At 30.0% G+C, this 23,876-nt stretch overlaps 1 protein-coding gene across 2 annotated transcripts in view; it reads right to left on the bottom strand.

Moving 5' to 3' along the window:
* Positions 1-3,720: 3,720 nt before the first annotated feature.
* The window catches only part of LOC111637383 (coatomer subunit delta-like), a 30,710-nt gene continuing 10,554 nt past the window's right edge, over positions 3,721-23,876 (bottom strand). Inside the window, exons 6-12 of one of the 2 annotated variants that reach the window (XM_023382856.1) lie at positions 22,504-22,595; positions 21,936-22,005; positions 17,555-17,720; positions 9,294-9,441; positions 7,271-7,382; positions 4,804-5,008; positions 3,721-3,812 (exon numbers count right to left, since the gene is read on the bottom strand). In XM_023382856.1, coding sequence (XP_023238624.1) covers positions 3,723-3,812; positions 4,804-5,008; positions 7,271-7,382; positions 9,294-9,441; positions 17,555-17,720; positions 21,936-22,005; positions 22,504-22,595 — 883 coding nt within the window. In that variant the 3' untranslated portion in view covers positions 3,721-3,722. The remainder of the gene's footprint in view (positions 3,813-4,803; positions 5,009-7,270; positions 7,383-9,293; positions 9,442-17,554; positions 17,721-21,935; positions 22,006-22,503; positions 22,596-23,876) is intronic. The other variant, XM_023382857.1, reaches the window with a different exon arrangement.

The raw sequence follows: 23,876 nt of genomic DNA, 5'->3' as shown, positions 1-23,876 counted from the left end.
ATAAAATAATTTGGGCAAGTACCTTTGTGCCTTAAAGTTCTTCACTAATATTGCTCAAAGTAAAGCTTGAAGCCTTTTTCAGTGACGATGNTATACAGTCGACCCCCCTATAAGATCATTGATTTTTCCGTTTTATCTGAATTACATGTTGTACGAGTCACTTAGATTTTACAAATATGTGAGCCATTCACAGTCCGGCACACGTATTTGTAAAATCTAAGTGACTCGTACAACATGTAATTCAGATAAAACGGAAAAATCAATGATCTTATAGGGGGGTCGACTGTATACAACATAAAATAGCAAAATACTTTATTTATACGACTAATATTAGAGTAATTTCATTGAGATTTAATGGAACATTTTTGCATATTTTTATTAACAGCTGTTTTTACTTAACATAAATATGTGATATAATTACAAGTTGTGAAATTTAACATATTATTCCTGATGTGAAATTGTATTCTTTGTTTTGGCGCTTATTTTAAAGTATTTTACATCACATTTCATTTGAATAAAATCAAGCCAAAATATCTGCAGATAAAATGCACATCAGGCATATTATGCATGCTTTTAAGTTTTGCAAAGAATATCACGCTATACAAACAGTAAAAATACTTGTAACTTGTATGGGGAAGATGCTTCTAAACTCTGACTGTGTCAAATGTGGTTTTGAAAGTTTCATTTGGGAAATTTTGAACTAAAGGATACAAAATGTATGGGCTCCCAAAAGCTGTTGAAGAGAAATTGTGGGAAGAAATTGTTAAAGATTGACAAATAACTACTTATCATATAGTAAAAAATAGTTAATATTANGTATTTAAACAAGACTTAACCACTCATAATTAGAAAATTGTTTGTTTTGTGAGCAATAAAATAATTAAAAAAATAATTTTTAATGATACAATAGCGACGATTATTATTTTAAAAAAAAATTGTTAGGCTTAACATCGATGAAAATTCAATGCGAAGTTGGTTAATAGTGATTGATATACTAATTACATGGGATATACTAATATACTATACTAATAATAATATTTTTTTCGGTTATCCGACCAACCGAGTCCCCAATTGAGTCAGATAATCAATGCTCTACTGTAATATCATTATGCAATTTCGTTTGAGTTTTGATAGTCTGATGTAAAAACTCATTTTATAGCAGTGAAATGAATGGACACAGCAAATCTCTTCATATTCATTACTAATAAACAAATTTCGTCCATTAGTGAGCAAATGAATAAAACCACTAAACTCTATAAACAAAATAAATCTACTTTTTCCATCAAAAAAGAGTGTTTCTGTGTGGTTTGTTCTCAACAGGAACTTTGTACTAATTCAAAAATATACAACTAATTGTGAGAACAGTAAGCAATTAAATACAAATTTATATTGATTAGCATTGGATAAAGATTCAATCTTTCAAAATTGTTCAATCAGTAGTAACCATTCCATTGCAGGACTTAACATAACTTATTTTCTGGAGAATAATAATCTTAACATTAAAAGGACAAATATCAAACCAGTTTGTGTTGTTGATAAATAAATCTTGCATTCATGAGAAGATTGCCAATTATTCTATTCATAATAATGTTACCAGTCGGAAAGTCCCAGGATTTCAAGATTAATATTTTAGACAGAATCCCAAGATCCAAATTTCAAATTTCAGAATTGTAATCCATACTACGAATTTATTTAAAATTAGCTCACAGACACACACACAATGATACTTAAAATTTTGTGGCATAGTAAACACTAGTATTGTATTTTATCCAAAGACACATGGCAAGTTTCCATCAAATTCCTTTATTAGTTGAGTCGATTTTGGAAATTTATTTGATGGAAAACTTGCCATGTGTCTTTGGAATAAAACACAATACTAGTGTTTACTACGCCACAATTATAAAACAGGACACGGTTTCAAAAAACAAATCAACTTAAAATTTTGTTTGGTTTTTATATTTGTTATAAATTGCAATAACTGAATAAAAAAATTACTTTATTGTTTTGTTTTATGTCATAGAACAGAACACACAAACATTAAATTTAATTATTATCTGAAAGTGATTGTTTATGCAAAAGTTTTCATTGTTTCATCACATACGACCCCTTCTATCACCCCACCGCTGGCCTTTAACCACCAAAATTTAATGGTATCAATGCCCCTTATACACAAGGTACCATGTCTTAATCTTTACGCCATCCTGAGATAATATACAAAATACATGCCAACATATATACATGCAGAATCTTCCTGCTTTTTTTTTTTTTTTTTAGGTTCAGATGATCTTAAAACGTGGCGATTTGCAAAATACTCAGTCAAATTTGACACAATTCCAACATTTTTCTTTGTTGTTTAGACATAACAAGGAAAGTAAAAATAAAGCATTTTAGATGAATAATGCGATTTATTTGTAAAATATAAACAATCATTCATCATTTCAGTTACAAGTTTCCTACAGTATAATTTTGACATACAACTCATTTCTGATTTATGGAAAGAATTGTATGTCTTAAATATTGCATTTGTCTGAGAACTTTTATTGAAACAAAGACTTTAATTATCAGTAAACTTACTGTACATAACAAAATTTCCAAATATTTGGTAAATTTATCTTCATTATAAGAAAAATGATATTTGTTTTCTGAAACCATGTTTTTTGGCTATTCCAATACTTATGCAAATTCTGACTGTCGTGAATGGTTGAAAATGCAAATTAGCATAAACAGCAACCAAGCTCAATATCGTGTGATGAACTGACAAGAAATAAAATATACTATAGTAGATTAAGAGAAGTTTCTCCGACTCTGTGATGTGCCAAAGTAGAAGTTTGAAAGAAGTCAGCCAAGTATATTCACCGACTTTGATAAGATGAAATATATTGTGTCTATTTAACAATGTACGTAGATTTTATAAAGTTGATGCAGTCAACTTATCCTTCTAGCTGGGAGAATACGAACTTGTGGTGTATAAGTGTCATTGCATACATTGTTTGTTTAATGTTGACTGATGAGGGGCTAAATGCCCAAAACATGAAGTACACTTATCAACTGAATAAAGATGGAAAAAAGCCAAGTGTTTAATTAATAACACAATCTTGTGTTCAACAGTCAAGAAAAATGATATATTATCTGTAAATAATATATCATTGAATGCTTAGATAAGTTTTGATTTAGTGTTATTGTTCACAATGAACAGTTTAGAAAAAACAAAATCTAAAATAATGTTATTTCTTTTAGATAAAAATTTAATGCAATATAAGAACATTTGATTTCAATAATCTGTTTATTTTTAATAAAAATATCTAAAAAGTGTACAAGATATTTAATTACTTTCCAATACCATAACTGATTTATTTGCAATGGCATTCAAAAATCTGACTAAATTTATTTTGTTGCTTCACATTTTTGATTTCAAATCATGTTTTTTAGAATAAAAACATGCCAGCATGTACTGAGAAATAAACTTTCTTTTAATCTTTTATTTGCAATATATCATCATAATATATATATATATAATATATATAAAAAGAAAGCTGTATGTATATACACACACGCACGAGAAATGAAAATCCAAATATGTTATAAATGATACGATTTGAAATTAATACCTCAGATTTCTTCCACTTATCATAATTAAATTCTTTAAATAACACAGGTGTAAAGAACTTTTATGTTATAATTGATAAACTGAAATGTTAACGAATTTAATAATGAATTTGGTTTCAAACAACTTCATACTTTTCAACTAAAAAGACAGTGTCCGTCGAATACTTGACGGGTTGATCACCTTCCAATGATATGACATCAACTACCTGTAACAGAAAATTGTTTATAATGAGTTAAATTTTTAATAAGATTGGATAATATTAAATAAATATTTATAAAAATATGCTATTTTTGTTTGCAAATCTAAAAACAGCCTATAAAAGTTAAAATTAATTAATTATTCCATTGAGCAGCTCCTCAAAATTATGTAAACTCTTTTTCATTTCAGTTTTCATACTAATCATATTTAATTCAAAATCAAAAACAATTCTAAAATCTTAGTTTATATTTCAATATTCATGGTACTATTGGTTGCTTTTGAAAATTTCTATTACTTTGCTTTAAGATACAGATACAAAATGTCTTAAAGCAAGCAGCTTGGATGATTATGATTTGAAAAATATTTTTGCACAATGTTCTGGTTTTATTTGCACAACAATAACAGCAAAGAAATCATCATCATCAGATTTTCAATTACTTATAGCAGGTTTTTAAAGAAAATATTTAATGAAATTTAATATGTTAAAAATAATGAAAAATAAAATTTTAATGTGAAATTTATAGCAATCGTATTATGGCACCGAACAGATTAAACGTACTGAATAAAGAGGAAAAACAACTGAATAAAGAGGAATATCAACTGAATAAAGAGGAAAAACACCAAGTGTTTAATTAATAACACAGTCTTGTGTTCAATAGTAAAAAAAATTAAACATACATTATAATGTGCCATATAACTGGAAATAAATAGACTGATAATGTATTTTAGCTTATACTATAAAAAATATTGTATAATATAACCCAGTTCTTTTTGTAATCAGACATTCAGATAAATTAAAATTTTAAAAATATATATATATATGGTTTGCTGTATATTAGTTAATATGACGATTTTAGTCTCTGTAATCCAATGCAGTCTTTACAAAATAAACTTAATTTGCCAATACGATTGCTGTGAGATTGGTCTACCAAGAATAATTTTGGATTACAGAGACTAAAATCGTCATATTAATATTAAAATTTTAATATAAAATTTACCTTTATGCTACAAAATGGAGTGTTTGAAATAAAGTTAACAGTAACAGGGAAGAAATCACCGGGTTTTCCATTAGCACTAAATTCCATAGAACCAGTTTTATTACTACTATCTACTACTGGCATTTTCCATTCCAGGACATTTTTCCTTGAATCATAATAATATTCTCCTTCACATTCTGTCACAATAGGCGAGCTTGAACCAGACCTGTTTTAGATTATTAGATTAAGAAATTTTAAACTAAAAATTTAAGAAAAATATAACAAAGATAAAATATATTATACAGCAATTTTTACATATATAAAAACACATGTTAATTTGCATATATAAAAAATGTACCAGGTGATGAAATGAAAACAAAATGTTGAAATAGCATAAGGAATCTGGCAATGCTGTGAGACAGCCATGCTTGTTGCACACTGAATCAAAGGGTCTCAGTGTCAGATTTACATCTCCAACTTCTTCATACTATTATTCAAAAGTTCTGCTTTCATTTAGTCATTTTCTTCATTATACATTACACAAAATTACTGCAAAATTTAATAGTGTTTACAACACTATTAAATTTTTTAGTACACTATTTAAAATTTTTTGTAACAAAATTTAATAGTGTTTATAAATTTTTTTTTTTCAACTAAATAAAGATGAGAAAACCCGCCAAGTGTCTTAATTTATAGCACTTTATTGTGTTAGAAGCATAAAGTGTTTATAAAGTTAGTGTTAGCACTAACTTTATAAATCAAAATAACTGAAAATTTAAGAAGCACATATTTAATACATTCATACTTATGTAATAGTGTGAAATGCATTTTAAGTTAATATAGGGACCTTGAATAAGTTCTCACTGTTTTCCAACAGATGGCGTTACCAGAACCGCGTGCCTGTATTTTTAGATGGTGACACATCTGTAAAGAAGTACAATAAGCGACCTTGAAATTCAGTATATGTCATTTCGCGGAAGTGTAAACAACTTATTTTTTCATAGTGTTAAACATGTCGAGTTTTGTGCCAAAAAAAAAGAGCATTTGCAGGGAATTTTATTGCACTATTTTATTCAAAAAAAATCTGCAGCTGAAGCACACAGAATTCTTGTTGAGACTTACAGCGACCATGCTCTGTCGGAAACAACATGCAGAGACTGGTTTAGACCAGTGTTTCTCAACCTCTAACGAATCGTCATCCCCTTTAATAAAACTGTTACGTAGTATCGCCCCCTTCACTTCAAAACTCTGATGCCGAGGGCCAAGGCTAACGCCAAATTTGTACTGCATTGAATAGACTAGTGACTAGTATAATGTTTTTTGTTTAATTATTGTATGATATAACAAATAAAATATCTAATTATTGTTAATATAATGTTTTACTATATTGCCCAGAAAATTGTTTTTCGCCCCCTGAACATGGAAAAACGCCCCCTGAACATGGAAAAACGCCCACATGGGGGCAATATTGCCCCTGTTCAGAAACACTGGTTTAAATGCTTCAAAAATAATGATTTTGATGTTGAAGATAAAGAACGCTCTGGTGCACCAAAAAAGTTTGAAGACGAGGAATTGGAGGCATTATTTCTTGAAGGCTCATGTCAAACACTAGTTGAACTTGCAGAATCATTAGGAGTTGATCACACAACAGTTTCAAAACGTTTGAAAGGATTAGGAATGATTGAAAAGCAAGGACATTGGGTGCCATACGAGTTGAAGCCGCGAGATGTCGAACGGTGTCTTTTCACATGCGAACAGCTGCTTCAATGGCAGAAAAGGAAAGGTTTTCTGCATCATATCATAACAGGCAATGAAAAACGGATACACTACAATAACCCTAAGTGTAGAAAATCGTGGGGTAAGCCCGACCATGCATCAACATTGTCAACAAAGCCAAATATACATGGTTCAAAGCTTCTGCTCTGCATTTGGTGGGATCAGATAGGAGTAGTTTATTATGAGCTGCTCAAACCAAACGAAACCATCACGGGAGATCACTATCAACTACAATTGACGTGTTTGAGCCAAGCATTAAAGGAAAAACGGCCGCTATATGAGCAGAGACACGACAAAGTGATTTTGCAACATGACAATGCTTGGCCACAAGTTGCACAACTGGTGAAAACCTACTTAACGCTTAAACGGGAAGTCCTACTCCACCCGCCATATTCACCAGACATTGCCCCTTCTGATTATCACTTGTTCTGATCGATGGCACATGGCCTGGCTGAGCAGCACTTCCATTCTTATGAAGATGCCAAAAAATGAGTTGATTCTTGGATAGCCTCAAAAGACGTGTTGTTTTTCCAACGTGGAATTCAAATGCTGCCAGAACGATGGGAGAAAGTAGTGACTAGCAATGGACAATACTTTCAGTGACATGTTTTTTATGAGTAAAGTGTTAATTTTCACAAAAAAAAAACAGCGAGAAGTTATTCAAGGTCCCTATATAATTTTAGTCAAGACTTCTTAATCATTAGATACTCACATAATTGGAATGGAAATTGTGACATCATTTAATTCTAAAAAGTCTTGTTCCAATTCATATTCAATATTCACATCACAGCCTCCACTTCCATTTTCAGATGGCCAACAATTAACTGAAAATTTATTTATAGAAATAAAAAACTTTGATCACATTTACAGAAATTATCAACAAATTTAAATGTTTATTTTTTAAAACCGCAATTTAGTGTAATAACCAACACTTGACACAACATTCGTTTATTTCAGTTTTTGTTGAAATAAACAAATGTCGTGTCAAGTGCTGGTTATTACACTAAATTGTGGTTTTAAAAAATAATTATAAAGACACAACACGGTTTTGAAATATGGAAGAAAATTAAACATATTTTTAGAAGTTTAGAAAATATATTTTAATAATACATTGAAAAAATTCATAAATTATATTTAAAACATAAAAATTATAGCTTTTTAAAAACAATTTCAACTTTCATAAATTTTTGAAATTTTAACCACTGAATATACTATTCTGTGCTAAAATTAATCATCAGTAGCAACAATTTATCATTCTGGCAATAACAAAACTTGTAAATAATGTTCCAAAACTCACTCTTATCATAAAGTCAAGAACTGGCAATTCCTGTTTTGTAAGTTACATTTATCATTTTATTTGAACAAAAAAGCATTTAATAAATATAATTTATGATCCATATTATTAGGAATATTTTTTATAATGAAATGTAATATCATTCTATCAATAATTTGGAAATAATATGTGGTTAATAAAAAATGAATTTATTTAATTAAGCACTATCACACTATAGTAATAAAATTATAAACTAGATCTTGAGTTCAAATTTAAATTGACTTGGTAAAATAAATTTTACGAGTTAATCTTCATTATTGTTAAATGTATCAATAATATGATTTTTTTAAAAGAAATTACAATTTTTTAAAAGAGAGTATGTAATATATATATTTTGAAAAATGGAAAAACAATAAATATGTTTCCTTATAACAATTTTAAAGTCTAATGTATCATTCTTGTGTGTTTAAATATAAGTAAATTTTATATACATGCAGAGCAGCAAGAGTAGAAAGTCATTTCAATATGAAACCTGACATGGATTTTCTTAAAAATATAAATCTTTAGTCTGCAATATTCTATTTTGAATTTTCTAGAAATACAGTTTAACTCATACTTAGAATACATTGTATCTAATGAAAATCTTTTTGTCAGAAGCAAAAATCTGTTCATACAAGAGTAAAGAATAATTATTATTCTATCATTTCCTTTTAATAATGCATGATATTTTACTTAAAAGTAAAATTACAATCAAATGAGTAAATATCAATTTTTGATTGAAATNACACAGCATTATTAATATGATTTTGGATGATACAGAACTTTAAAATTACTTTAAAAAATGAAAAATAATTATATCATTTAATTTCAAGATATTTTGTATACCTTAAAAATAATTAATTCTGTCCCGGGAAACAGTTCACTTTTATTTCAGAATCCCAGGACAAGCAAAAGATCGGTAAATGAGAAACCCTACTTGGTACCAGTATCCAGTACCTGAGTTGAAATGTTCCTCCAGGTCCTGTATAAACGATGTAACATTAAAATCAGACCCACCATTGAAACATATTGTTGGTAATGTATAGATAGTCCTGCACAAGGTGCTGGCTTGACACTGGCAGTGGAGATGGCACAGATTGAAAACTTGAGGCTGTGACTAGTATAGTTGCTAGGGGACTGTTGGGCACTTGTACTGAAGTAGCTCTCCACAATCACAAATTTCACTGGACTTGAGATCTGTCAAACTGACTTATGGTGGCACTCTGAGGATCATGTGCTATTTACTGCTGCAACTACACAAATTAGATGTCTGGATGGCTGAACAGTTAATGACAGTAGAACAGTATTCCTAATATAATACTCAATATGAAACTTTCCTATCTATTTTTTGGCTCTTTGAAAATAATAATCATAAAATACACACACATACACACATGCACAATATATAAAACATTTATTTTACTTGAAATTGGCATATAAGAATCATCCTGAGTTTGAAAACGCCACTTTAAAACACCAATATCAGCATTTAATGGAAATGGTTTGGTAGAATTTCTCAGTCCGATCTGCTGATGAGTTTTAAAAAGTTCCTTGTCAATGTTTGGATGGGTCTATAAAATATAATAAAAAACATTAAACAATTACTGAATTAAATAAAAATACAAACACAAACTAGAATAAATTATTTCAAATAAAACTGTTTCAACAATATTCAAAGCTTATTTTTTAAACATTTAAGCAAAAAGCAAGTGTGAATAATAGTCTATGCTGGAATTTCACCAGTTATAAGACATTAAATATACCTTATGCACTTTTCCAGTAACTAAATTTAACCAAAACAAACGTTTTCAGCCTGACTGATAAGCCTTCATCAGGTTACAGAATAAAATTTTAAATAGAGATGCTATTTTGGAATAAAATATTCTTTGTTAATAAAATGAATTACACTTCACACCTACATTCAACTATGTAAAATAAATACACTTAAGTGTTGTGGCGTTACTGTTTGCAACTATTTAGAGTATACAGGCGCTTGCTAGTAGTTTCAGTAGCCTAAAGTTACCATCTTCAGACAAATATCGAATACAAATATTTTTTCAAATGATTAGCTTTTGAACAGACTTATGAAAATAAGTGGTGCGAATGAATGGAATATGGAAATTGAATTTAAAATAAAAGATGTTCTAAAGTGTGGAAAGCATTATGAATGTTGTTATATCCCCAAATATATTAATATTAAATAAGCAATTGAATGAATGGTATGAACATGCAATAAAAGAGAAATTTGAATTATAAATTAAATTGCTTGAATAAAGTTATCCACAACTGTGGAATTTCAAGGGTTGGTGTTGCGTGGTGTTTAGCAGCACTGTAAAATAAATACACTTAACCACTCATCAGTGAGGGATGGATATATCCATCCAGGACGATCGTGTGGCAGTGGTGAGAGACAGATATATCCATTAAAACTGTTTACAAAATCTTTCTGAAACAGTAATTGAGAAAAAACACGCGAAAAAATACTTTAAAAATTTCCCATGTTTATTCTCCACTACTTTGGAGTACACCATACCTGACTATCCCACTGTTGAAAAGTTAAGTGTATTTATTTTACATAGTTGATCGTAGACATGAAGTGTAATTCATTTTATTATGGAAACTACTAAAAACACTTCTTCGTACTATTGAATACAAGAACTTTATGGTTAAAATTAAAACAAAAAGCTCAGCTTTGGTTCTTGCTAAAGTGTCGTAAAAAACATCTTATCCCCAAATACATCACTCTTAAGTACGACTCGTTTCCTACAGAAGTGCGAACCCTATTGCCTCGAATGGAAAGAAATCTTTTAGCGAAATTAATTAAGAGCAAATGCAAAGCCATAGCAGAAGAAGAAAAAAGTTGTACCTTGCCCAACTTGTCCTTGATAAACAGTGTGAAGCAACAATGTTATACCAACAACTGGATAAAATAAGAAACATAGCCAAGAAAAAGGCACATGAAACCAGGAAGAATTTGGACCCAAAAAAAAAAAATTCAATTGGTTACGAAAAATGTCTTGCTGAAAAAACACCAGAACTATGGAGGTTCTGTACTACAACTTCACAAGTATACAGGTACTGGAAAATATTCATCAAACGTTAACACATATCCACTCCTAGGCTTAATTACTCACAACTCATTCCTCCCACCATGGTGGACATAAAGAACAATGCAATTTAGAACTGTCTACAATAACCAGCATAACAACACAGCAACGTTCAAAAACCACGAAATCAAATAAGAAGATTACTCAAAAAGTAAAGACATTCCTTGCTTCCAATCATTTAAATCTACTAGTAGCAGATAAAGACAAAAGATTTGTGTTATGCAAAAACCAAGACTTCCTAACAAGAGCTAATGAATTATTTTACCAATCCAAATTAATCACACTAAAACAGGATCCAACCACCACAGTATTAAGAAAGACGTAAAGTTATAGCATTTCCAGGGAGTGTAACCTATAACAGGTTCTCTCAATCCACCAACCAACTTTGCATGCCCCAGATTATTCTCTGAGGCAAAGACACACAAACCCAATTGGCCTTTAAGACCTTTGGTCAACAAGCAGTTCCACCCTACATATTATTTAGAAATTGCACTAGTTAAAGAAATTACAGCTTTGGTTCCACATTCCGACTTTGTTACTACTTACTCAATGGATGCTAAATAAAGTATTTTAGCAAAATTATTAAAACCTCCCCACTAACTTGTACCATTCATACAAAGTCAATGTAATTTCTTTGTATCCATCAGTGCCTCATTTTGAACATCATGCTTGCAAATACTCTGCTGCTTAATCCTGGTTACACATCATCACATGTTTTACACTTGCACAAGGCTCTCTTTCTTATCACAGAAAATAATTATTTTCAATTTAATGGCAAAATATACAAACAAACTCAGGGAGTACCTATGGGTTTCCCACTATTGCCCATCTTGGCAGACCTCATTATGAGGAACGTAGTACATCGTACTTTGTCCATCCGCTATCCCATCATGTATTTACGCTATGTTGATGACATAATGCTTGCATGGGATAGCTCAACAGAAAAATTAGATTAATTTATTCAAATATTGGCTTGTTTATCCCTTGATCAATTTCACTACATAAGAAGAACAAAACACCAGTATCTCCTTCTTGGATCTATAAATATATAGATCACCTGATCTTATGTTCTCCGTACATCATAGAAACAACAAAGCACTGCCTATTATTCCCACTGCAGCCTTCCAACCTTCATACTTTGTGAATTCTGCTGTAACATCTCTCATTCAGAGAGCATACCTATTCCCTTCCACCCAAGCACTGGTCAATAAGGAATTGCAACGTATCACCAAAGCAATGCAAAATGCTGGTTATTCTCTGTCTAAATTTCACTTTCTCCAAAATTATGTCAAAGACAGGTTGTTTCTGCAGTCCTTTCTTAGTAACAAAGAGAAACTAAAAATAACACATCCTCCGATACCATAGGCACAATTTCACTAAAAATAGCACATCATTTTAGAAAGAATGATTTTATATTACCTGTAACCCTAAGAAGACTATTGTGCAATGACAGATATTCTTAATTTGAATCAAAAATCTGGTGTGTATCAAATCCGATACACACCAGATTTTTCATTCAAATTTAATGGGATTTCATTAAAACATGCAATCTCAGGAGAGGAAACAAGCTACATAAGGGCCATGGCTAGAATGCTAAGCTCTCGCATCCTAGAACATCAGGAGGACATTAGAAACAATAGACCATCAACCGAATTAGCTAAAAAAAATGCTTGACCAAAATTATCTACCTTTCTGGGTCCAAACCAAATTACTCAAATTGTGCAACAATCATAAATAATTGTTCATATGGGAGAACATATACATTGCTGCTATAACACTGTGCAACACCAATCCTTGAAATTCCACAATTGTGGATAACTTTATTCAAGCAATTTAATTTATAATTCAAATTTCTCTTTTATTGCATGTTCATACCATTCATTCAATTGCTTATTTAATATATTTGGGGATATAATAACATTCATAATGCTTTCCACACTTCAGAACATCTTTTATTTTACAAAATATTCTTTGATGAAAATTATGTCTTTTAATTAATTAAATTAAAATTAAATCATAATGGGTTTTGATTTTCAAAAATAACAAACATTATGTTATAAAATAAAATATACAGTGGAACCTTGGTATACGACCTTAATCCATTCCTGGTGTTTGGACTTATACCGAATAGGACATATACCAAACCAACCTTTCCCATAAGAAGTAATGTAAAAATGATTAATCCGTTCTCGTGTAAAAAAAATGGCTGGCTTTAAACACCTCGCTTTCCTGGCTAGTTCCTACTTGAATTTTTATGAGATTAGCACGTATCTTTTTAACTTTCTCTCAAATAATTGCTTCTGATACACTGTCTCTAGCACACTGTTTTTCAGTTATCCAAAGCAAAAGCAATTTCTCAACATGATTTAATGTCTTCGATCTCTGTTTAGAAATTGATTTAACCCCTTTCGCAATGTTAGCAGATTTAATAATGTCTTTTATTTTTCACGATTGTCAATATCATCGTTCTCAGAATACGGTATGCAACAGTTAAATCTCAAACACACATGCCACCTTCATAGTTCTCAACAATCTCTTTTTTCAGTTCCATTTTGATTCTAGTCATTTTTTAGTTTTCTGTTGCTTTTCATTTGCCTTTTTGCAATTCATGATTAATAAAACTAATAAAATTTTACATACAAATTAAAATCAGAAAAAATTTAACAAAGTTATAAACCATAGCACTGCGAATGTCTAGTACACCGATAGTGCTACTTGTTCATAGATGGCGCATATAATTCAATTAAGTCATATACCGAGCAAAATTTGTTTTGTCCAAACAGAACATATTCCGAATTGGACATATTCTAAAGCAGACGTATACCGAAGTACCACTGTAATTAAGTTTAAAAATAAAAATATAATAAAAGTAAAATGAAAATAAATGAAATAACCCTACAGGCTATAAAAACATCATGGTTATAGCATATCACATTGAAAAATGACTGCACAGCATCACACAGTCTTTATTAATGCATTATTCTCCTAATGTAAATTTAAAAATCTCTAATATCTCTGCAGTTCATAATTTGCATTCATTGAATATTTGTTTTATAAGTTGGGCACCATTGAAATCTGCTAACACCTTGGGTTCACTTACCTATGTCAGCTCAACCAGTAAGTCATTAGCACATAAAATTGGAGAAATAAACACAGTATCAACAAGAATAGTTTGATTAAACAAATAGCTTATCAAAACACATACATACATAAAAGACATCAGCCATATACAAGGTGTTTAGCCAGCAGAAAAGAGGGTAAGGGAAAGGGAGGGGAAGAAGGAGGGAGAGGAGATAGACAGTAGAGAAAGGTAGGATCCCTCTGAACAGCGTATGCATGGCTACTGTCTCCTCTATGTTTGATGTCGGTGTGCAGCTTTTAGGCTGCAAGGCCATAGTCCCCCAAAGGGTCTAAAAGAAAACCTGAATGTAGCTGAAAGAAAACACTCAATAATTGAGTGTCACCACAAATAGCTAAGTGTAGAAGTTAGTGCCTAGTTGCTGTTAGTAGGAATACTTATATCTACTTAATATTAATAAATCTGAAAGTGAGAATTTTAATACTATTAACAGCTAGACAGACAGTGCAAAAACAAATGAACACAATGACAAACTAGACAAGGCAAAAGGACCAACAGAAGACAAATGAGCAAGATCCCCCTTTTTTTTTTTTAACATTAACCTACCATAACCTAGGACCAGAGGCGGACTAAGGCTAAAGCGGGCCCTAGGCAACATTGTAATTCCGGGCCTATTTTTAAAATTAAAAAATTAAAAACCTAATTTTTGGGGCCCCAAAAATTACGGGCCCTAGGCACGTGCCTAGGTTGCCTAGGCCTTAGTCCGCCCCTGCCTAGGACTAACCTAACCAGACAATTAAAGCTAACAAACCCTAATCTAATTTAACCTAACCTATCCTAACCGGAAACCAACCTAAGAGTACCTAATCTAACTTACAACTAGGACTAGGACTTATTAAAACACAACTAAATGGGAAGGGCTTATCACATCATCCTGATATGATAAGTTTGCTGTGTTTTGATAAGCTATTTTTTTAATGTGTATTTGAGCTAAAAACATACTTAATTTAGTCAAAAATAATATGACTGGTAACCACTCTTGCCCAATATGCAAGCAAACCTGTGATGTCAGCAAATCTCAACAGTGCCCAACTTATAAAACAAATGTACAATGAACACAAACTACAAACTGCAAAGATATTAGAGATATTTAAATTTACATTAACAGAAGAATGCATTAATAGCAGAGACTATGTGACACTATCCTTCACATGGCAATGGTTATTCGATAACCCCTTAAAAAAAAGAGCATGTTGTAACCATGGTGTCTTCATAGCCAGTGGAGTTATTTCATTTATTTTCATTTTATTTTTATTTTAAAATAAAATACAATTAAGTTTGATGTTATAATTTTTTTGTTATATCAGAAAATCAAAAGTTGTTATGATTTAAAAGATGTAATTTCCATCAAAAAATATTTTAATCCAAAATAGCATCTCTATTTAAATTTCATTTGATAACCTGACAAGACTTATCAATCAGGCTGAAAATGTTTGTTTTGGTTAAATTTAATATCTAGAAAAGTATGTAAGGTGTGGTTAGGGTCTTCTTAAGAAGAAAAAACAATATTGCATAAAAGCCGATGTAAACAAATTATTCATTTGATAATTCATATTTTCTTTATATTACAAGATTTGAATCTAAAAAAATATAATATTTAGCTGTAATTAATCAAATATTAAATCTTGTGCTTTAAATTGTGACCTGTACTTATTTGAAATATCTTAATAAAAATACAAATTAAATCAAACACTGGTAAGAAACGTGTACACTCACTAAAGCATTGATTCACCACCATTTAAAAACCGATGTTTAATGTTATGTTCTATTTTTGAACATTTGTGCTTAACCTGATGAAGATAGCTGAAAGCTGTTGAAACATCTCAAGCAAATTATCAGTAAATCTTACACATTTCTTACTGAAATTTGGCTTGTGTTTCTGTTTATAATTATTGAGTTTTTTGTAGTGATTGTATAAAATATCTTAATATTGAATTATGGTAAAATATATATTTAGTACATTCTTATTGTTTGCTGTACACATTAGTTCTTATTTGTTAGTTACCTTAGTTAATTAGTGAATGTTACTAATTCAGAAAATTTGAAACAACTTTATTCAAAATCTATAAATCATTAAATGTAACTTAGAAATTAGTTTTACATAGATTTTTGCTAAGAAAACTTATGAAAAACTTCATTACAATTTTAATTATAATCATAAGCAAAAACTGTATTATGTTGTAATATAAGGGTTATATTGAAAGTTTTTCAGTAACCTTTCAGAAAAATCTGTAGTTCATAATAGGAATCAGTAAGATTCAATTGATTGAATGTTAACTTTAAACTTTAACTTTTTAAACACAAGAGTGGCCAAAATAATCTTAATCCATTCAAGACAAAATTGACCAAAGATAAAGTTGTTTGACTGGTTTTGCTTATTTCATATCCAGGTGCATAAGAATACAAAATATTCAGATTTTAAAGAGTTGAGAATAATTATAGAAAAATACTAGCTGCAAGATCCCGCTTTGCTGGGTTTTTATTTGTATGTAATATAGTTTTTTTTATATATACAAAAGACTGTTTTTCTAAGTAATCTAGAATCTAGCTGCAAGGACCCGCTTCGCTAAGCAAAAAGTAACGATAGTGAAGATTAAGATAATTACATTATAGCTAATCTTACCAGTTTTCACAGAATGCAAGAATTAGGTCCCCTGTTTCCAGACTAATTAGAGAATTTTTACGTTTAGTCAAACAAACAAATTTCAACGTTTCTGGAATGTTTTCAATCATTCTATAATCGAACCAATTCGAATTTTATGTTCAAATTTAATTTGAACAAATTCGAAAAAATCGAACAAAACATTCGAAATAGAAAGCCACTTTCAACCACTTTCAGCCTCATATCTCCCGCACCCTTATAGCTATCGAGACGCAACCACCCCTATGCACGAATGGAGACTTGGGGCTACCACCACATACAAACACCATTCACGTGCGATGTGTAGTTTTGGCGAAAAAGTGAAATATAGGGACATACATGTCCATTTTTATATATATATATATATATCAAGTTTTAGATAATATGAAACAAAATTATATTAAAAGCTGAAATTTTTACACTTATTTTTTTTAAAGCTACACACATTTGTAAAAAGAATGTACAATTTTATTTTGTGTAATTTACTTAATTTATATTTTCTGTCATATGTAGCTATAAGTATTTTTGGTTTGCTTTTATTATATTATTATTTTAGTACAATGTTTATATTTTATTGTCTTTTGCATTAATCAATTGATTTTTATTTTTAAAGGAATGTTACATTTATCATTGGGAGAGGTTTCTTGCCTTATTTTACTTTCACACAGCTGTTAATAAAGAATAAAATTATTTCATCATCATTTAGTTCTATCAAAAATTTTATTTTATATGATTTTTTGAAATAACTATTCAATATACATGATATTTTTTCTTATAAATTATATTTTAAAACTTACTTGAAACTGAGCTCCTTTATCATCTTTATTTTCCATTTGTATTTTTACTTTTCCATATTTTTCATCTGTAATGCGTAATGTTACTAATCCAAGGACTTCCATATTTTGCAATCCACCATCTCTTAAAGCTGTTAAAGTAATTTTTTCTTCAACATGTAAATGGACACTGAAATATTTTAAACACAAATGTTAATGAATATTGCATTATTCATGTATGTAATTCTTTTTTTTTTTTTGCATTAATTACAATAGACTTTTGCTTGATTATATTGGTAACTAGTAAGTCATTTTTTCCAGAAAACAGTTGTTTTAATCTTACTTAAATTTTACTGTATTAAGTATAAAATAATCATAAAATTTGCTTGCTAACATTGCAAATTCATAAAAATAAATAAATAAAACAAATGCATTTCTAAACTCATCATAAAACTTTTGGAAAACTATAATCAGAAGCTAGTTTTCTTCTCCTTAATCTTAATGTACTTTTTTTAATCATATTGTTAATTAGTAATAATTATGTAATGTTCATAACAATTTAAGAGAAATACAAGGGAGACCCTAAAAAAACCGAACTGAGAGTGTGCTGCCATTCGTAGACATAGTAGAGAGTTCTCCCGCTAGATGGGGTTAGTAGAGACCTTCATGAAACAGCTGTGCAGACGGCATCAGTTTGTAGATTTACATTTGAGTGTAATGTTGTTTCTCTTACTGTTATTTTGTTCCACCTGCGAAGTTCTGGGCATCCTTCAACATCTCAAAACGATGAAAACATTGAAAAACTCCACCAAAAAAGTTTTAAGACGTCTGCGAGAGGTTATGTGAAGGAAACGCCCAGAACTTTGGCAATCAATCAATCAATCAATCAATCAATCATTTTATTTTTACATGTAATATACATATATCCTGACCCGGCTGTGGCATTATCAGGAAAAACTATACAATAAGTTTAATTAATATTACAATATAAAATGTATAATACAGTATTAATTTATATATTATTTGTTATAACATAAGCTATACAGTTCAAGTTAGATATTGGTATATAATATTTCAATATATATATGTAATATATATAATACGTTATGAGATAATAGTAGAACCAATATTAATAATATTTACAATGTTTGTAACTGAATATATTCAAAAGATATGTTAACATACATGTTCAACATATATATTTAACAATCTTATATTTTAACGTAAAGTTGTGAATGAACACTCTCTTAAAAATAGTTATTATTTCTGGTTAAATATTAAAATTCCAACTACTTACATTAATAATATAAATTACTATATTTATAATACATAATTTCAATGCTACTAAAATTATTAATATGCAATTAGTCTGTACAGATTAGTATTCCAATACTTTAACTATACTTATAGATTTATTTTAAATTAATACCAGTTTCCAACTGTAGTATTCTTAATTAATAAAATACATGTTGAAAATCACTGAAGATAACGTAAAGAAGTTCATAACTACCAGTCGTTGGTAGCATTAATAGTTCTATATGTATCAATAATTCACACTAATCTCTGTCTTCAATTCTTATCTTCAATTTGTATTTCCATGTCCTCTGTGAGTAATAAAACGTATGTGGTCACTTATTGTCATATTAGTATTTTCAGTCCTCCCTGTGTTTGCATCATTTCTGCAGTTAGTGTTCAATGATCACTCTATAAAGTTCTTGTTTTCTGTCTGTAGTCTATTCACTTNCTGGTGAGTTTTTAACACAGTATGGCTCTTGAATTAACACGATGTCATAATTGTTTAAATTTTTACTTATAATTGAAGTGGCAGAAATGCTTCTGCCAATATTTATTTGCACAATATGTATACTATTATTGTTAATCAGAGCCATAATCGGTCCTAGATTCTATATACGATTTGATGCGTTGATGCAGAGGGCATATGCTATCTCTAGCGTTATGCATGACGTTATGTAATCCTTCGTGTTCACAGTTATAGCATACTGGTTCTTTTTCGTAATTTGGGCAGTCATTAAACGAATGGTCACCCGTACAATGGCTACAAATATATTGTGATTGTGGGCAATCTTTTGCCGAGTGGTTATAGCCACAACATTTATAGCATTGCAGGATTGGGCAGAAGTCCGCAATCCTGCAACGTGACCATTCGATGTTTATTTTGCCCATTTCCATTAATATCCTTCTCATATGTGGTGAAACTTGGAACACCCAATTTTTATATATTGCATTACGTTTACCTAATGTAAATTTGGCTCTGAATTGATCTAAAAATTCATTCTCTTGAAAATTCTCATAAAAACAAGGATTCTGCTGATAGATCAGTTTGGGCAGATCATTTTTATTTATATCTGATTGCACTGAAAATACTGTTATGTGAGGCCATCTCTTCTTTGGACGTCGAAAAACAAGCTCCGGTATTTGTTCTTCAATGGCTTTTTCTAAGGTAGCAGCATCTCTTTTCGATCCTACTTCAATTGCTATACCACCACGTATTTTCCTCATTTTCTCGATTCCAATGTGCATCTCCGATGGTCTCAATTTGATTTGCATTATTTTCCGTACTGTATCACTATTATTGTTTTCTCTTTCTTTATTGTATACAAGAATCACTTCTTGTTGTTTTACTTGTTTTAATTTAGGGCTACTATTTTTAACAATACTGCTGTATAAAGGTAAAGCAGTGGATTGCTGAGTTGCTCTATCCTCGATTCTGTTGAGTTTCTCAAGAACTGTATTTTGTATGTCTTTGTTAAATTCCATTTGTACAATGTTAGTGATGTTGTTTTCAATATCTTGTAATTTTTCAATAACAGCTTTTTGGTTATTAATTATGTTTGCCGCTGTATCTAGGCTGAACATGTTGTTATCTATTTTTTCTAGTTTTTCTAATATATATCTTTGTGAATCTAGCACTTTTTGTGGTTCTGTAAGTTTTTCTAGATCTTTTTTATTAGCCATTAAATTCAATTTCTGTTCTAGAACTTCAGGAAGTTCTGTGCTGGATATGGCGTCTTCTGCTAAGCCAATTACTTTTTGAAATTGATCTAAAATGAACTGCATATGTTTAGGGGTTTCGAGTCTACCTTTCGGGTTAATGAGTGCGTAATCTTTTATTTCTTTGAGTATGTTATCCTCACTGCTTCGAAAAATATCTAAGGTTGTAGATCCCATTGTGTAATAATTAAAATATTTCACAAATATAACACAAATACCAATATTATATATATAAATTTCAATAGTAATACCTCAAAATACTAAAAATAGATAAATATATAAATAATAAATCTATGTATTTATACATATAATAATAATATTAACTAATAATCTGTGCCTTAGTAAGTGAGATGCAGTAGAAGTTGAAATTCGAACTTAAAACTAAATTGGCCATAATTTAAAAACTATTATAGTTATCTTAACCAAATTTTCACAAAAGTTCACAAATAATGTTCCAAAAGAACCACCCAAAGGAAATTCTGATCAAAGAAGCCGGATGCGAGAAAGTGACGTTCCATTACGAACCGGAAGTAGGTCGATAATTCACAGAAAAATGTTCCGATGACCCCGTAATTTTATATCTGGGTATAAGTTAATAGTCCGCACGATATTCCGTCAAAAGTTCCGGTATACCGAAAGTATAAAGACCGATTATCCGAAAAAAGTGTAAATCGTTTAAAAATTTAAAATGTTCCAAACTTAAAAGATCCTACTTAAAATGTTTTCAGTCCCCTAGCATTCCGACGCAATATTCCATATAAATCCACATGCTAATATCAATATTTCCGCAAATATCGCACCACAATCACAGAGCAAATTCAAGCACAACTCTACCAGAACACGACTCTCGAATCTTTTTTTCCCAGAACTTTGGCAATCAGGTGACTGGTTCCTTCATCACAACAATACCCCCTGCATACATGGCCTTACGAGTGACTCACTATTTGGCCTCTCAGGGATGGCCTGTCATTCCCCACCCTCCGTATTCACCAGACTTAGCCCCATGCGACTTTTTTCTGTTTCCAAGAATAAAGAAAAATCTAAAAGGAAAGTGTTTTTATGATGTAGAGGCAGTAAAAACAGCTTCCCTAAGGGCACTGGACGATATCAAGGTTGAAGAGTTCCAGAGATGCTTCAAACAGTGGGGAAAAAGACTTGACAAGTGCATCACATTTAATGGAGAGTACTTTGAAGGTGACTGAAGGAATTTTGTAAAAAAGTTAATAAACAAAGTTTTTATACAAAAAATCCAGTTATTTTTGGGTTCCCCCACATATATTCATTAATACAATTAAGCAAACCCAATTATTTACATTTTAAGTATTTTAATTCTTGTTATTTACACATTACAGCAAGTTAAATTTGTCTACAATGCATAAAATATATTATATACCTTTCAGTATGAGGCAAACTGCTCTTAATCATTGTTGTTTGTTTCATTGGTTCAGTTGAACTTATCACATCTAAAAATTTAAAAATATAAAAAATATAAAATTCATTTTACTGTAAAAAATATACTAAACAAAAATATTTGACAATTAATAATTTGTAATGATATATTATTGTTAGTATTTGAAACCATCAAATACTGATAAAAATTATTCTTAAATGTTTCTTAATCTATTTTACTTTAATTTTTTTAAATTATATTGTTGGATAGCATTGTTTATTATATGATGAGATTTCAAGGAATGAACCTAAACTAAATTTTTTAAAATTTAGTTGAAGTTTAATGTAATTATTTTTAAAATTATCTTCTTTTTTTCATCCATAACATATCTTTGTATTCAAATCAAAATATATAGCAGAAATATCTGTACAAATGTAATATCCACACCAAATTTAACATCTTATTTTAATCTTAAGTTAATACTGTTATATTCCTATTTCCAAATAAACTGAAATATAATCAATTTAATATTTTTAACAGTTATGTGGTGAAAACAAAATAAAAATCTTACTTTCTCCTTCAGACTTCAATTGATCAACAAAGGAATCAACATCTTTGTTTTTATTTCCAAGTTTTAATGCTTTGCTTGGTCCAGTTGGCCTACTAAAATATATTTTAAAAATTTTATAAAACTTAAAAATATCAATATTTTAAATTATTATGTTCATTCTATAAAGATATAAAGATCAGATAAAGAACTAACCAAAGATAAAGAGCCAAACTGAAATTAAAAAATTTAGCATTAAAAAGAAACAGTCTTTAAATGTATACATTGCAACAGTTAAAATGCAGAAATAAGAAGTTATTAAATTATTAATCTAGTTTTACTTTATTTAATATAAAACTTATGCATTCAATATATGATATATTGTTTTTTAGTACATTACATAAAGTTTTATATAAAATAATGATTAATTTTCAAATATATTTATAAAATATTACAAAACACAGTAGAACCCAATTATCCAAGGTAATGCTGACTGATGGATAACCAAAACTCAGATAAAATGGAAAAAATAACATAATTTTTATTTGAAATGGACATGGCCATTTCAAATAAAAATTAGAATATAAATGATTTATATGGCAACACTTCTAAACCTCTCTCTATACCTTAGTGAATTTAATCATTTATAAAATCAATTTTTACATCATTTATTATAGAGCTAATACATACATTTTACAGTTTTAAGAATAAAAAATATTATTATTATTATTATTATTATTATAGTTTACAGTTTAATACAGGATTTGTCCAAAAAGTATCAGGACTGAAGTCATAAAATGAAATTTATTGAAGATATATGTACAGTTAATAATCTTCAAAATATGACCCTCCTACATCAATACATCGCTGCCAGCATTTTTTGCAGTCTTCATACGCTCCCTGGAAGTCGGCAACTGCAAGGCTGTTCAGGCACCCCATCAAAGCCACTTGGATGCCTCAATCATCCTGAAACGATGTCCTTCAGGTTCCTTTTGATCTAAGAGAACAAAAAGAAGTTAGGGGAAGTCACATCTGGACTGTAGGTGGGTGGGGCAGCATTAACACATTGTATTTGGCCAGTACCTCCCTCACAATTTGCAACATGTGACTGGGTCATTGTCGTGATGGAGCATCCAGGTATCAGCGATCTCCATTTGGATGTGGCAAACCCTAATCCTCAAACGAACACTTAACCCCCAGTGATCAGAGTTCAAAGATCTCACACTTTGGCCACATTTTCATCTGTTCGAGTCACTGTCAGGCGTCCAGCACGTTGTTCATCTTCAATGTCATTCCGGCCATCTTTGCATTGTTTGTGTCATTCAAAAACACACGTTCTGGACATGGCTTTGTCCTTGTAAGCTTCATGGATCATATCAAAAGTCTCCATAGCAGAT

This window comes from Centruroides sculpturatus, unplaced genomic scaffold (genome assembly GCF_000671375.1).
Source record: "Centruroides sculpturatus isolate CEXI.00-Female unplaced genomic scaffold, Cexi_2.0 scaffold830, whole genome shotgun sequence".
Lineage (NCBI taxonomy): Eukaryota > Metazoa > Arthropoda > Arachnida > Scorpiones > Buthidae > Centruroides > Centruroides sculpturatus.
The sequence above is the reverse complement of the archived record's forward strand: the minus strand, read 5'-3'. Positions and strand labels throughout refer to the sequence as shown.